This window comes from Scomber scombrus, chromosome 8 (assembly GCF_963691925.1).
Source record: "Scomber scombrus chromosome 8, fScoSco1.1, whole genome shotgun sequence".
In the NCBI taxonomy this organism is placed as follows: Eukaryota; Metazoa; Chordata; class Actinopteri; order Scombriformes; family Scombridae; genus Scomber; species Scomber scombrus.
In genome coordinates this window covers 17,730,961-17,747,183 of record NC_084977.1, presented here as the reverse complement: position 1 = coordinate 17,747,183, position 16,223 = coordinate 17,730,961, and the positions used below count along the sequence as shown (strand labels likewise).

The 16,223-nt window shown below is 36.8% G+C and overlaps 1 protein-coding gene across 1 annotated transcript; it reads right to left on the bottom strand.

Annotated features, from left to right (window-relative positions):
• Positions 1-974: 974 nt before the first annotated feature.
• On the bottom strand, positions 975-15,646 carry adgrl4 (adhesion G protein-coupled receptor L4). The gene is made up of 16 exons (XM_062424691.1): positions 15,511-15,646; positions 14,921-15,070; positions 11,899-12,048; positions 11,008-11,157; positions 10,584-10,654; positions 9,476-9,655; positions 8,633-8,816; positions 8,342-8,455; positions 7,511-7,710; positions 5,800-5,979; positions 4,709-4,912; positions 4,232-4,452; positions 3,655-3,721; positions 3,407-3,498; positions 3,074-3,242; positions 975-2,856 (listed from the first exon to the last, which is right to left on the bottom strand). The coding sequence occupies exons 1-16, from the start codon at positions 15,554-15,556 to the stop codon at positions 2,794-2,796; spliced, it is 2,241 nt and encodes a 746-aa protein (XP_062280675.1). The 5' UTR covers positions 15,557-15,646; the 3' UTR covers positions 975-2,793.
• Between the last annotated feature and the right edge of the window lie 577 nt (positions 15,647-16,223).

Here is a 16,223-nt window from a genome sequence, read left to right as displayed (position 1 = left end):
GTGACTGGAAGCAAACATTTCAGATTTGTCCATTATATACTAGCATGGGTTTTGATTGGGGAAACTGGTTGCAATACGCCTTGTGACTGATTTTAAGTAAACACATGCTTTTAACTCGGGTACATGTCTGCACCAGAGCCATGATGACCGGTGACATTGTCGGAGTGACATGAATAATACAGATAATTCTCAGCAGCTCATTGTGTACAAGAAAAGGGCGGCTGTGACAGATGTGTACAATTTCTGACCTGAAAAACAAACCACAGTGCCTGTATGCTATCTGATTTTGCTGAAAAAATGTGACATGACTGAGAATATGTTGGACATTACATTATATATTATGTGAGACATAAGGGTTGTGCTATATCTTATATAAACACATAATAAAAAGCATGGCTTCTTTTGAGTATTTATAAAAGATCAAAGCTAAAGCCTCAATTTGAATCACTCAGAAATTGAAGTAAACAAGTTTTTCACAGCTGAATTGAGGGATGAACCCAGTGGGATACACATTTATTCCCTCAGTTAAACCCAGTCATGTGGAGCGAAGGAGCAGACGACGCTTGCTCTTTTTCCTTCTTAAATATCAGTGAAACTCCTGGTCTTGAATTCTGCATGCTAATCACTGTCCCCCGACACTACAAAGCCGTCCTCCTGGACACAACAAAGTCAAACAATGTCTGCCTCTGCCTAAAGGGCTTCACAGCCCTGTTTATGTGTGCAGTCTCATGGTGATGACATCAAGTAGCAATCAGCCTAATTGTCCGTTTCTACCATCTTTTAGGATTATGTTCAGATTGCACTACAGTACTACAGTCCCTTGTGTAATCGTGCTTAAGTCATCATCCCTCTTTCACTCTAAGGCTTCATTTCACCTGATTATCTGCTTTTCCTGTTTTTAATTTTGAGCATTAGCCAGCAGAGGGCACCAGTGTCACATTCTGTCCTAAAATTGAGAACAAAGAAATATACAGTTTTGAACAATGCGAGACAGTGTTTATTTGGGTTTAGTCCTTCATACATGATTATTCTTAAGTGGAAGAATGCAGTGAGTATTAGAAACACCTTTATCAGCCAAATGTAGTTCTTAAAGTAAATTCTGGAGTCTTATCCACTTTTCATAGTACTGAGACAAAATAAATCAATAAAAGACCTGCCAAACACTACTACAATAAGTCTAGGTTTACAAACACATATACAGGGCTTTTTACAGAATTACATTTTGAGTGACAGTAAGTTTCAGTTATAAACCTGGTACGGTTTAAGTTGAGAGATTCAAAGAAGGTGAAAATCATTTCAAAACAAAGACTTAATCTTTCTCAAAGAGAAAACATATTGTATATGTCTTCAACAGTTTAAAAAACAACATTCAGGGCTTTTTCTCAAGTTTCCAGAGAGATGTAAGCCACTAATACCTGCAGGGAATCTACTAAATGTTACCATGTCCTACAAATTATTGTCCAGGATTTAGTCTAGATAACATGCCTCTCTATACACAGACATTTGTAAAATTAGTGCACAAGAAAACATAGAATTAAATGTTTTTAGACCATCAGAATCGAAATGGTCACAAGACATGTCCATCATCAGTCTGAACACTGCTACTGTAGACAGCTGACATCGCTTTCTTGCAAGTTTAACAATACCAATATTGTAGGGTTCAAATGTCCTGTGTCTTTTCACCTCATTAAAGAAACACAACTACAGACATTAGGAATTGTTTCTTGACTTATACAGTGCAGTGTGACCAGTTTAAAGATTCTGGACTTTGGGACTAGATTTAGGGCTGAACATCTTGTTCTGCAGGGTCAGTAAAATGATGCATTGGTATTATGATCCAACCTTAGACAGTTGCTCCCACACATAAATCTTGAAATCATCATAAAGCGATGCCTTGCAAGCCAAAATCTATAAATGTTGAAGATTGTTGTGTTTAAAAAAAAAAAAGAAGTTAAAGACACAGATATAACTTACTTACCATATGTATAGCTAACATTATGCACAAAGCCCAGTTTAAACATCTGTCACACATCGTATCAACTGGAAATATACACATTGAGACAAATGTATCTCACTTTGCAGGCAAATGTTGTAAAATGCACTACAGAAAATGTTGCCAGACATCAGTTTGTGTCTCAGTTTTGTGCTCACAATATAAAGTGTATTCTTTATTATATCCAATAGATGGCGCCATTGTCCTTCCTACTGACTGACATGTACTATATGAGAGAACGTGTCCTTAAAATTCATATTTAGTAGACTGTACTGAATGTGGTGTTAAAGAATGCATTAAAAGACCACAGATTTTTACACATAATAGAAGTGAGCAGCACAAATATGTGTTGGTTTGCCACATTCAATTTAATAATTTACAAATCAATTTCAAACACGAGAAAGGCTCAAAGACAATGGGCAGCAGTATAAAGCTCATAACTGTAAAAGCATTAAATTAAACTGAAAATATACAAAATATTTTGATTCCAGTATTATTATCAGAAGATTGTCTTCAATAAAATATCTGACAATGATCTGTATGTGTGCATTGTACAAATATGATCCTGAACATAAAATAAACTAACATCATGTGTAGATGGTGAGTCTTTGAAAGAGGAAACAAGAGATTTAGAAATGACTGCTGCTGCTATGTGTTCATATTTATTAGACATCTGTACTAAACAATTCCTCCCACTGCATTTTTCCAAAAAATGAGAGCATGAGTCACAGAATATTGCAAAGCTGTAGTGTTGACTATTATTGTACGAGTGCAGATGATCAAGCTTTTGTTGCATTAATTCATCTCAGGCATTCAAAACAACATGGCACATTTTTGAAAAGCCTGTAGTACTCCTCCTGAATCTGGAAAAAACAGAATTTAAAAAGGTTGAATTTAGATGAATACACAACATTTTGAATATTATATATTAGAATTGTTCTGTATTCAAGTTAAATCTGCATTGAAATAACATTTTGTCTAATATGCAAAAATATGTATTTCTTATCAACAAAGTAGCGTGAAGATTCTCTTCAGCATTACCTATATTCTAATGAATGCATTCAACCACAATGATTTTACCTTTCTGGACAACACGCAGAGGAATATGAAGATGAACATCCCCTGGAAGGCATTGGTGATGGTGAACAGATAGGCAGTGAGGGTGGTCTCATTGAGAATGTGCAGCACTCCAAAAGTCCAGGTGGCACCCAGCACGAACAGCAGCGCCAAGGCACCGCGGGCACAGGACCTGAGAGTGTGAATCAACACAACAAACAGAGGACTAATTGTAATGTGATACCAAAAGGATGAAAATAATGATGATACCAGATAATAATCCATCAGATAAGGAACTTGATGAACCAGACTTTCAATATTTTTTGACCGATTTAACAAGAATACAGATAATCCCACCTGATGTTTTCATAGTGGCTGATTTCAGGTTTTTTCACAGCAGTATGCCGGTACACTTTGTAGATGATTACTCCGAAAGCCAAGAGATTAACCTTACACGAGAGCGAGGAAAACAAACACAACAAACACACACCATCAAATTAATATTTGTCTTTGACACAATCCCTATTTGATGATGCCAGTTAATGCTTCGTTTTTACCATGTTACAAAGACATCTGCGTCACTCTTAATTGTTCAGGGATCTTACCAGAATGATCAAACATGCAGGCCCGATGAAACTCCATATGAAGTTGTTTTCTGTGCTCAGCCAACACCTAAAATACAAATATAGAATATTTTATATAACAACCTCTGCTGACTGACTTTAGGTTTTTGTTGCAATATTCCCTCCTCCTGTGGAAGGAATGCTTTTTATCATTTTGCCTTAGATTATATCTCTCTTAATCTTATTATGACAATATCGTAAAGGCCAGTACCTTTCTTATCTTACAAGTGCAAGATTAACTGTTAGAAAAGTTACCTCTCCTCACAGTAATGAACAATCAGCATCTGTTGTGCATAACTTCAATCTCTTAATTGCATTTTGAATGAACAAACAGCAGATCTACTTCTATTTATAGACTTCTTTTCAAATTCTCCATCCTACCTGAAAACCTTCAGAATTTCCTTTACACTAACTTACTTTCTACCAGACTGTCTAAGCCAAATTTAATCCATTGTATTTATAATTTATATAATCTGTTGCTGTCTTAGTTTTTTGTACAAGTCTTTGTACTCTCACCTTTACACCTACATCATAAAAAACTCAGATCTTTTACACTCACACTTTATCAGTGCCGTAATACTGAGAGCCGAGTGTCGCAGAGATGGCCACCACCACTGCTGGGCTTCCATAGCCGAAGATGTAAAAGTTACGGTGCAGGAAGCCTTTGTTGTAGATGACGCCAACCACTATTAAGTACAGATGGATGCCCTCGATGCACATCCAGGCAAAGGCCGCGAGGAAGAAATAATGCAGCAGCCCTGCAATAACAGAGCAGAAAAGCTGCCAAGAAGCAGACAAAAGAAGGGAGAAGGAGACAGAGATTTGATAATTTGAGGATTATTTTGTCCCAATATTGTCATATATATTAAAGGAAATAAGAAGCAGAGAGAATTAAAAGTGTAACACAAAATATGTAGCACAATAGCTGATTGAGTGACCACTTATGTACTAATAATTTAAATGCGAATTATGTTTAATTAATAGAAAATTAAATGGCAGGAACAGGAGGTTTCCTTTGTTTCACTAGGTTCGTTACCTTATGTGTGTTCATGTTGATCCCCACCAGAAAGATGAACTCGGCCATGAAGAGACTGCAGCACAGGTTCTTGTGGATAGTGGTCCTGGTGCTCTGGATCTCGCTGAAGAACCAGAAGGTAAAGATGCACATGGACAGACAGATGAGGGAGATGATCATCCCCAGCTGGGTGATCCGGGTCAGGATGGTATAGTGGGCCACCAGCTGAAAAGCAAATGGAAAGGGAGGTGTTTCATTCACAGTTACATGGTATGCTGAAGTTGTTGTGTTTTCTGCTTGGATTCATTTTATATAATATGAGTGTACGCCGGTGTCACACCAATGTGTTGGCTTGAAGACATATTGAGCCAGTTCTGGTCCTGGTATATCAGACATCATGACAGTCAGTCATGAGTCTGGCTGTCTGTTAGAAGTTTATTGGAAATGTAGTTTTTGTTTTTTTGTGAATTAATTCTTCACTGTAATGTAGTTTGAAACTACAATTCACAGATGGGCCTTAAAAAAGCAGCAATGCTAAGAGAAAATATATAATGTTTAATCTAATTACTGGTGAGCCAGTTATATTATATTATATTATATTATATTATATTATATTATATTATATTATATTATATTATATTATTTATTTAAAAAAAGGACACATTTTTGAGAAAAAAAATTGAAACTTTATCTGAAAAATGCAATGTCACAGAGCTTAAAATGGGGCTGTTCATACTGGAGATATGTGGTTTTCAGAACAGCAATATTTAATCTAAGGACAAAAGAATATACAACCTGTAAAAAGCTGTAAAACATGACTGTATTTACTGGGTTCCCTCATCTAAAGTTGGATTTATGAAAAGTATAATTAGACAGAGATAATTTTCTTCTAACAAAAAATTAAAACAATCCCGTTGGCACTTTAACTGAAACTTGGATAATCCATATATAAACCTCAACTTTTGCCTTCAATGAAAAGAAATTTGTTCAGCATGACCGACCTTTTTCCTAAAATCATTTTAATGAATAATTTAAAGCCCCAGTGAAAAAATGCGAAAAAAGGAAATACCTTTATGGTATTAGAGTTGTATTTTTAATGTATGATCACTCACATTGGCTCGCCCAGAGGACATGAGGATGGCAAAATGTGTGAGGTGATTGCAGGAGCAGCTGGTTGCATTGCTGTTGACGTGGACGGTCTTGCAGCCGTGAGTGGCCCAGTGGCCCTGCAGGCTGTCCGGCTCATACTCCCAGAAGGCGCACTTCATCACATCAGCTTTAGTGTCTATGGGCTTCAGACGATAGAGAGGAACAAAGACACTGTTAACTGTGGATGGTACTGTTTTTATTAGTTTTTGTGCTCTATAGGTAATACCACGTGACCAGGGGGGTTAAAAACCGATTTTGCAGGGCTTATCAAAATAGCAGTGAAAATGAATTACCATCCATCCACGGTTTGACTGCATCAGATATCAGAAATCACACTGAAAATCTTCGGAACAAAATTTACAGATCCACTGCTGCTATTTTGCATTGACTTTTCTTATTTTTCACTTGACACTGTATCACAACTTCATCGCTTACTGTTAGAAAAATAAAATGATGTCATTATCATGCATGAGTTTGGGTCAAAATGACTGACACGGGTCAAAAAGTTCAGTCATGTGTGCTGCACACAATGCGCCAAGGGAGCAGCTCACTGTAGGCATTTTTTGTGGGGGAAGAATCTTGTGACGATGTGCAAATATGTTGCCAAAGGCGGATTATTTATCATTGAAATCCTGAAATTATGATGCACACAACCACATTTGCATTAAAAAAAAAAAAAAAGTCTGAATTAATAAAACAGAATAACTTGAAGTGTAGTGTTTTTCAGGTTGTCCTCACTTGTATTTCCTGAATCTTTACTATGTAACATTCAATTAGATTTACATCTGGACCAGTTGGTGTAGCATTTTTGATAATTTACATTATCCTTGAATCCTTGAAGTGTCTACACAAAAGCAGAGCCAAAAACATGGATTGTTGCTCTTTAAAGGCAATTTACCGAAGATTTTTACTGCTCAACATAAATCAACACCTCCTTCGTTAGGCTTAAACCTCAAGGGTCCAACAAAAATAATGATTTCACTTTCTCATTCATTTCATTATCTTAAAAAAACAGTACATTAACTTTTAGGGTTATTTCCCTCATTACCCGCTTTCCTCGAAAATTTTTCCCCTTTCCTCTTCCACTTCCCCTTAACTGAGAAGTCATTGCTGAAATACATGGAACAAAATCTTAAAATTTCATAAAACTTAACACAAAGCACTAACTACTCCTCCCATGTGAGTTTGTGTCAATGTGACTTTAATGGAAACTGGCAGTTATCAAGTAACTGCCAGAGTCAATCTGGGAATAAAGAAGCTGCTTCTCGTCCTCAAAAAAGAATGCAATGATGGTTTCAGTCTGACATGGAAACAGTATATCTGTTGGTATATTGATGTTTCAAACTGAGCAAGATCCTATTGGATCTATGTTGATTATTGAATTATATATAGCTAGCACAAAAAAGAGCTCACAGTCAGTTTCAAATAGTGAGCAACTGAAGGAAAACTTCACCAGTTTTTCTTTTTTTTGCACCCCTGGCTAAACTTTTCTAAATTTCATCTGTGCAGAAGAACACAAATCATATCCTTTTATTCAAGGAAATCATAAAGAAAATCCATTGGCAGATTGTCTTTTTCACAGAAACACTAACACTCTGGAGCAAAGATATACGTTTTGAGTGCAGAGGTGTGATAAACAATGTGGCCGGCCGCAGCACTCTGTGCAGTCTTTACCTCGTTGTGTCTCAGAGTGAAGGTGACATGGTCAAGTTGGTAGACGTCAGCAGGTTTGATGGCCGCTGCTATGACTTGGGAGTTGACAGTGATTTCCCCTGTTCCTGCATACCGCGAGTAGTCAGTGACACCTGGGTCGCTGCTCGGCTTCAGGATGTCACCGATGCTGTCATAGTGCACAAACACCACTGACACAGTTCCTGATGGACAAAAAGAAAAGTTTAACAAAAGACAGGAGGGGGTCAAACTTCTTTCTAATCAAACTTTGGATTAAAGTTAAACCAGTCAGCTAGTACACATGCTTTTATATAATCGTTTTAGTTGTCTCTTAGATCACACAAAACAGAAAGATATTTCGGAAATGCTAAATGTGCAGCCAGTGTGCAGATGGGACCAAATGCAGGTCATTTATAAAATCATAATTTTCTTTGGTGGTTTGATAGGTCTCTGCAGAAATTAATTTTGGACTTGAATATGAATTGGAGCTCCTAAAGAAGCAATATTTTTTGCAAGCTGACACCCAGTACTTCTGACTGATGTTGCTGCTGCTAGTGCTCGTGTTCAAGAATAAAGGTAGACCTAAAATCTTTGATCAGATTGATGGGACTTCTTTATATCTGCTCCCAAGGGATCAGCAAAAATTCATACTTCACAGCTTAGATTTTGGTATTTAAAAGAAAGAAAAATTTGACTTTTTTTGGCATACAATGCATGTGGCAAAATGGCAACAGATAACAAAACAGTATTCTCTAGAAATCCAAGCATGCAGATGGTAACTTTGAAAAGGTGTGTTTCACTTTACACTTCTTTAAACATTGAAATTACTCTTACCATTTCTGCTCTCCCCTGGTCTCAGCTTCGGAGTTAGATTAATATGATCTCCTCCCATGGAAGCAGACAATTTGTTTTTTGTGTCACGGGCATCAAAGGTGAAGAGTTTCAATTCTTTGGTTGAGGATTAAAAAAAAAGAAGAAATAAAAAAAAAAACAGATATCAAGGAATAATGAAAATGGCAATTATCCAAAACATCACTTTCTGCATACAGGTGGGAATAAATGGCAAGACAAATTCATATAATTTGAGTGTCTGTAAGAGCTCTCCTGTGTTAATAATTATCTCACCCATTTGTGTAGCTTTGATTTCGAGCTCGGTTGGAGTTTTGTAGTTGTTGGCCAACGTCAGAGCACTTTCCTCGACAGTGTGGAGCAGCTTGGTGATGGTATTTTCCCTGCGCTCTTCTTTGATTCTGCTCCAAGCCACCAGTTCATCCTTCTCCACCAAGTTGTTTACCACTTTTACTAATTTCTGTTGAAAAGAAAATGTTGCAGTATGGCATGTTTATAATAATATAGCATGTTAATGGATGCTTGTACCACAATGTTTTTAATCAGGCATGTTTAGAACAATATGCCTTTGGTTTCTCTGCAGCTGGGTTATCTTTGTTTAAAAAGCTGCTAACCCTTTTTTTTTTTTTTTTTTGGGCAAATATTTAATTATATAAGCTGGGACAAAGTGTTTTTTCCCGTTAGCTTTGATGCTACAAAATATCAAGCTCTTAAAATTGCCAATTTCTTCCATCTGTACAGACTTTACAACACTTTCCCTGATCTCACTGTATTTCTTCAGAGACTCTAATCTTAAGCCTAAAATGTATTCTCAAATAATGCTGGAAACCTGCTTCCTGAACAAATATACAACCAAAAACTCACTAAATATTATAATAAAACAATATAATCACTTGACTTAAGTAAATTGAGTGTTAGCACAAGCCTTCAAACTCATAGTATAGCATATAACTTGATTCTTTAGACAAACAACTGAATTGCTGAACATGCTAAAACAGAGCTGGACTGTATGCCATCCTGTTTTTCTTTTGTTTTTTGTAAACCAGTTCAAAGCATAATTGCAGCTTAGGCAGAGCTCCAAATGGTGAATGAGAACCAAGACTGGTAAACAAAGATTACTGAGAGAGTTGAGTTGATGACGGATGGTTTGACAATGTAATCATTTTCTCCGGCAGAAAGCGTTGATGCAGATTGACGCAAGGCCTCAACATATGCAATCACTTCCACTGACGTGAGATCACCGGATGTCTGGTCAGCAATTTCCTTCAGCAGGCTCTCGGGCTCTGTGAGGTTGCTCATCTAGAAGGGGGAAAGAAAAAAGTTAGCAATTGCATATTCCATGAAGCATTTATTTACTTAACTTTAAAAAAAGATGGAACTGGTATGTAAATAACTCACAAACTTGCAAGTGTGCTCATTTATATAAATTATAACAAGTTGGAGATTTTTCACAGGAAGGAGCTGTTTGGTCATTCAGTCTGACACCACCACCAAAAAATAAATAAATATATATGGCAGTTTTTGACATGTCATTTTTTATAGTCTCTGTTTTGCTGGTGTGCATGTTTAAGTTAGAAAAAAAATACATATATGAAAAAATATAGACATACAGTTCATTTTTTTTAAATGTTTGAATCTCTTTCTAAACTTTTATTTACTGAGTCTAACATTCAGTTTAACCATCAGGCTGTTGAGCCCATCTTGCCTGTCGAGAAACCAGTAGACGATCCTGGAGGACAGTGAACACACAATGAATCGGAGCAGTGTGAAGTCTGAACTCCTTCTAGTGTCCAGCAGAAAATATGTCAGTTAACAAAACTCTTAAAATACTCAATTTTTGTCCCTACAATACACACCTACACATACGCATGCACATAGGAGGATAAAGACCCTTGTTGCCTGAAGTTGGCCCATGTGTCAAAATCATTACTTTCTTTGCCTGTAGATGGGGTCTAAATTCCTAAACCACTGCTGCTGTTAGTTTTTGTGCCTGTAGGGGGCACACTGATGATTCAGAACTGCCAGCACTGTGATCTGCAATTGGATTACATTGGCTGGACCTGATTTCAGGTGCTTTGAATCAGTGACACTGTGCATCTTTGATACTGTATGGTATAGTTTCAGTCTGTTTCATCTCATGTTGATCTTTGTCCTCGCCAATAGAGGGCAGTGTCCACATATCTATTCTTTACCATATTTGGCTGAGATCCTGAGGAAAGGTACTTACATATTCAAGTGTTTTGTTGACAGTCCGCGTGATGCACCCAATGTTGTCATGGCAGTATTTTTGAGGATGCTCTGGAAAACAACCATTACCAAGATTATTTCTATGATTTCACCAGAACACAGGTTTTAAAAGAAATCCGAAACAGTAACCTGAATTTCATGAAATGTGCACGGGGCATAACATCTCATCAGCATTGCTTGAACGGTCAGAAAATATAAGATAGAGTCTGGTGTAACCTGATGCAATCTTATGGCGCTAACCTGGGGTATTGCATATCAGTCAAAAATGTATAAAATGGCTGATGCTCTATATTCTGTGTGCATGTGGAAAAGAAAAAAAAAAAAGATGAAGGAAGATGTTTGTCCTTGGATGCAATTGCCAGTTCATGTGGTGTGTGTGTGCACACTTACATCCTGATACTGACCTTTACATTTTACACCTCTCTCTGGATTAAAATGCTTAGTGCCCAAAGTTGGGATGTAATCACGCTGACAGGTGCAATAGAAAGATCCATTCGTATTATGGCAGTGGGAGTTTGGTCCACAGGCCTGTCCTTCCTTGCATTCATCAGTGTCTGAAAGATGCAAATGAAGAGTTCAGCTCCACTTAAAGATAAACACAGTAAGATTAAAGTGACACTCTCCGCATAACAGATGGCAAAATATATAACCAATAAATACACAAGTTAAAAGACAATATTTTAAAAGGCCACCATCTAAACTGATAATCTAACTGCTTGGCTTGATAAAATGTTACTTTTTTTTATCTGTCTGCAATATCTCTAAAAGCTAAAAATGCTGAAAGATGGAAGAAGAAATGTTATCCTTACATGCATGTTACACATTGGAAGAATAGTGAATCAGCTACTAAAATCAGCTAAATGTTTTCTAAACCGTATTAAATGTGTGTGCTGCTCAGTTGGAAATCTGCAGGAATATGTTAAGCCACATTACAGGATAAAGGTGCTGTTCTTCTTGTGCAAATGGAGCAAAAGATTTCGGATGGTTACTCAGAATAGCAGATGGGAAGGAAGTGAAAGAACGAGGGAAAAAATCACCTCTAACGTGTTTATCCTTTCCAGTACAGTGGAAGAGAAAACAGTTCACACATACACACACAGTTCTGACGCCCTCACAGCTGTGTCATAGCTGGTTTCACAGACAAACACACACACACAAAGCTTTAGATTATATCTTGACCAGCTGTATTTGAGGTCCTACTGTATGTCAGTACAGTTTATATGTTACTGATTGTTATGTGACCAAAGCAAATTCTTTCACATTTATAATTTGAGTGGTAAAGAATTGGACATTACCGATGCACTCAGTGCCATCGTTTGTCTGGAACTTGGCCAGTCCTGTCGATGTGTATCCAGGCAAACACGTACAGTAGTAGCTGCCCGGCGTGTTGGTGCACTTTGCTTTGCCCCCGCAGATATCAGTCGCATTCTGGCACTCGTCGTCGTCTGTGGGGAGAAGAGGTGGATAGAGAGTACACTGGGTTATTTGATAGACAAAATTTAAATAGGCTCAAAAACCTTTTTTTCCCTTTGGAAACATTATTTTAAATAATAATTATTTTTTATCAATTTCAGCTGTTTAATGCATTATTGACTGTAAGCTTCATGATTAATTGTAGTTTTCTTTTTTATTTTACTAAATCTCTCTTGTGTACTTTTGCTTCATTTCCAATTTTCCACAAGGCCTTTTCAACACTTTCAACTCCAGGACAGTGGTTCTCAAAGTGACGTCTGGGAACTACCAGCAATCCTTGAGAGGATTCCAGGGGATCCTCAGCAAAAAGGGAACTAGTTTATTAGTAACACTATCTAGTAACACAATGACAGAGTGTGTGACTATTTATAGTCATGGGTTTCATACACATTCTGTAATAAAACATCTAAAAGTTAATATCTTATCAAATAGGAGTCTATGGTCTAATTTTTTTATTTGTTTAAGGGTCTTTGACATGAAAAAGTTTGAGAACCAATGCTCCAGAAAGTTCCTGAACTTAAAACCAGCCTCTGTTCCTTATCTTTCCTTGATCAAAAAGCTTAATTCCATTTTTGTCTGAGACGTTGAAATCTCTGTTCTTCCTCTTTAACAATACATTTCTTCCTCTTTGACTGCTGTGCATTAAGAAAAAATATTGACTGCAGTCTGCTCTGTGACTGCAAAAATGTATGTCACTCTTAAATGTTTATCCTAAATTCATCCTGTAAATTATTTTTGCTTGAGTAGGAAAATAACACTAAATTATTATGGTGTATTTTAAGACATAAAATCAGCATTTTCTCCAAACACAGAAAGGAGAACTTCAACTCAACCATCTGAATTTTGCAGCATTGATTTTGAAGTCATGGTGTGTATTTATCATATGAATGCACTGATTCATATCCAAAAAACTAACTTCACACAATCACCCCATCATTCTCTCCATTGTCTATGAAACAGGCGGTTGTTTTTTTTTTTGTTTGTTTTTGTTTTCTGGCTCTGAGTGCATGTTCACACAAATATTGACATGAACTGTCCTCCACAATTAGACCACTATTCAAGAATACTTCAATTTGATACGTATCCTTGGTCCTGGTGTTGATTTGAACTTGATGAAGCTCAGTTGTGGTCTTGTCTTGGACTCCATGAAGTTAGTCTAGACTTGATTAGAACTTTGGCTGCTACCTTACATACCATTTGAATTGTCAACATGCGTGATTGCTGAGCAATTATTTGCTGGTGTTTCATTCTGAGAAATTCAAATTACTTGAAATATTTCAGATTTCGCTTCTCATGTTTACTAAGCACCACATGCAGAGGTTATAGAAAGTCCTTGTCCAGCTTTATTTTCAAACACACCTTCTGTCTCTGGTCTCCCTGTTTATTGGAAATGACCTGGTAAGACTTTCCACTGTTGTTTTCACTTATCTAGGTATGATGGATGCTTTGCTCTTCCTCCCCTCTGTACCTTATGTGCAAAAGTTGCCTGAGAAGGGAAATCCTTTGCCCTGATGAGGGAGGTGACTATATTCAAAGGGGAAATACCTCCATTACACACAGGACGCTTGAACCGTCATTGTTGCACAAACATTGCATTCACATATTCACTTTGATGTCTTGGTTTTACCTTCAAGTAAAGACACTGTTTCTGTGTTGTGTCACTCAGTTGTTGGAAATGTATTGTCTGCTTATTTCTAAAAGAGATTGATCCAAACACTCATGTAAGCATTACAATATTTTTTTTTTCTTTGACTTCCTTTTCTTAGAAGTTTGGACATAACACTACATAGGAACTGCCTAGACTTCACTGTGCCTTTTTGTTTTTAAATCATTTGCTTCTGTGTTTATAGTGGTCACATTTTGATTTACATTTGGCCATTGAAATATGTAAGCTGCTCTCTGATTGTGATTAGTTTTGGTCAGGAAACAAAAAGGGTTCCAGGAATTCTAAACAGCCCAGAAACATAACAGGAGTAACAATGCTGACTGAGAAGCAGAGCTGGCCACACAAATGTTAAAGCTGTATCGTGGTGATATCTTTTTCACATTGCAGCGTTTTCTCTGTAATTAACTCTCAATGAGGTTAGCTGCCAAATAGTTGGCAGGCAATACACAAATTACATGTTTTAAACCATCACTGCTGGTCTGACAAACACACTCTATGTAAAAGTGTATGACATACAAAAAGATGTTCATTTTTAAAAATTGCTCAGACAGATCTTACTTTAACTCTCCTTTATTGGGCTTTTATGTTTTGAAATGATGAAATTAATTAATCAGCCAATCAAAGACTAAAAGCAAAGTTTTCTTGCATATTAAAATAATTTAATTAGTGGAAAACATTCTGACTTTAACATCATTGAACATTGTACATGTTCAAAGCCATGTGTGATTTGAACTAACATTTTGGAGTAAATATGAAACAAACAATTACAGATTATCAATACTGTCCAACATGCGTATATGTGTTGGTCAAATGACCACATAATGTTGTATATTAATCATTTATGTCCCTATTTAAATTTAGTTTTTTTTTGTTGTGAACAGGCATCAAAATAAGCTTTTAAAAAATCAAATATTTGAACTTGTTTTAACTGCTCATATCTTTGTTATTTTGCTGTTCACAGTGAACCAACATGTTCCAAAAATGTTAGATTAACCCACATGATTACAAATATTGCCTTGATGCTTCTGTCTTCTAATGATGAGCAGTCACAAACAGCAAAAGCGTCCAAAAATAGTCAAGGCTTTTATGGCAGCTACTCACAAGTCTGGATGTGATGCACTCTTGCATCATTGTGACAACTCAGTCATACATGGCTTGCTTTGTATTTTGATATTTACCATTGCAAAATGTTGTTCCATCTCCAGTATATCCTTGGTTACAGTAGCAGGCCTCTTTTGATCCATTGATGGACTTGCATGTCGCAAGTTTGTTACAACTACTACAAATGTCAGAGAGGCTGCATGGGTCCATCAGACTGGAGAGCCATGCTGCACAAATGCAAATAAAAAAACACAGAGTGTGTTAGTTTAACATATACCATTCCAAACAATGCCAAAACCTACTGTTTTGTTTTTGTGATGTATGATTTCAGTAAATATTGAATCTTTGTCTCTCACTTCTTTGGTAACCTTCTAAAACACACAGGGATCCTTTAACTGGAGCGGCGCTAGTTACATAATACATTGACGCAAGTTTACAATACAATGTATTATTCAACAATTTTATCAACCACTCGTCTGTTTTAAACGATAAATCATTACATAAAATATAGTTTTAAATTATTTTAATATCACATGCCGAGATCAACTGCAATTTCTTCACATCAAACCCATCACAATTAACATGGAGACTTTATGAATACAAACACATCTACAACTGCCTCCATACAGTCTTAAACACCTGCTACAGGATAGAGAAGCTCACATACCTGTCAAAAGTACAAGTTTCATTGGTGACTTGAGCAAAGACTCCATACTTGCGCTGGGTCTGGATTTTACTTTTAGCAGAGACTGTGGTGGGCTGGCTGGTGACGCAGTCCACTTCCTTGCATCACTTTTCCTGTTTCCCTAAACCTGGCCCTTCCTGTCTTGATCTTTAATCTGCTGCTTCCAAAAACATGTAAAGGGTCCCTTCACCAGCCACTCTTACACTTACCACCAAACACTTAATTCTAATTCAATTCTCCATTTTTCACCAAACATAAAATGAGTTTCAGCAGCATACATTAAGGAACCTTTTCTCTTTTAAAAAAAAAATCCTTGTTGACACTGACTCATGTTGCCATTTTGTAAGCCTCCATGCCATTGTTCTCATCTGAACACGTACAGTAGGCTATGTAAACACTGGCCAAAACAACACCGACTAACTTCATCGAAGGACGTCCCCCCTCCCTTCCGCAAAGGACAGTACACAAATTTACACACACATTCCAGTGTTATGTGTCTTCCAGTGACCATCTCAGTGTTTTTCAGGCACAGACATAAATATTTGTAGTTCCTTCAGGCAAATTGTGCAGCTAAATAAAGCTGAGGATTACATAGTACAGTATACGATTTCTACCATTATAAAGAACTGAATTCCTACCTTCTTGGTTATATATATGTAGTCTTTTCAAATCTTGCTTTATTTTAATGAAAAGTC

Bases quoted from the DNA above. Each gene is read 5' to 3' on its own strand.
- adgrl4 (XM_062424691.1), bottom strand. From the start codon at position 15,556: ATGGAGTCTTTGCTCAAGTCACCAATGAAACTTGTACTTTTGACAG. The intron at 11,158-11,898 runs GTAATGTCCAAT...TGCATCTTTCAG, and splicing joins CGATGGCACTGAGTGCATCG to ACACTGATGAATGCAAGGAA. The intron at 2,857-3,073 runs GTAAAATCATTG...TGTTTTTTCCAG, and splicing joins TCTGCGTGTTGTCCAGAAAG to ATTCAGGAGGAGTACTACAG.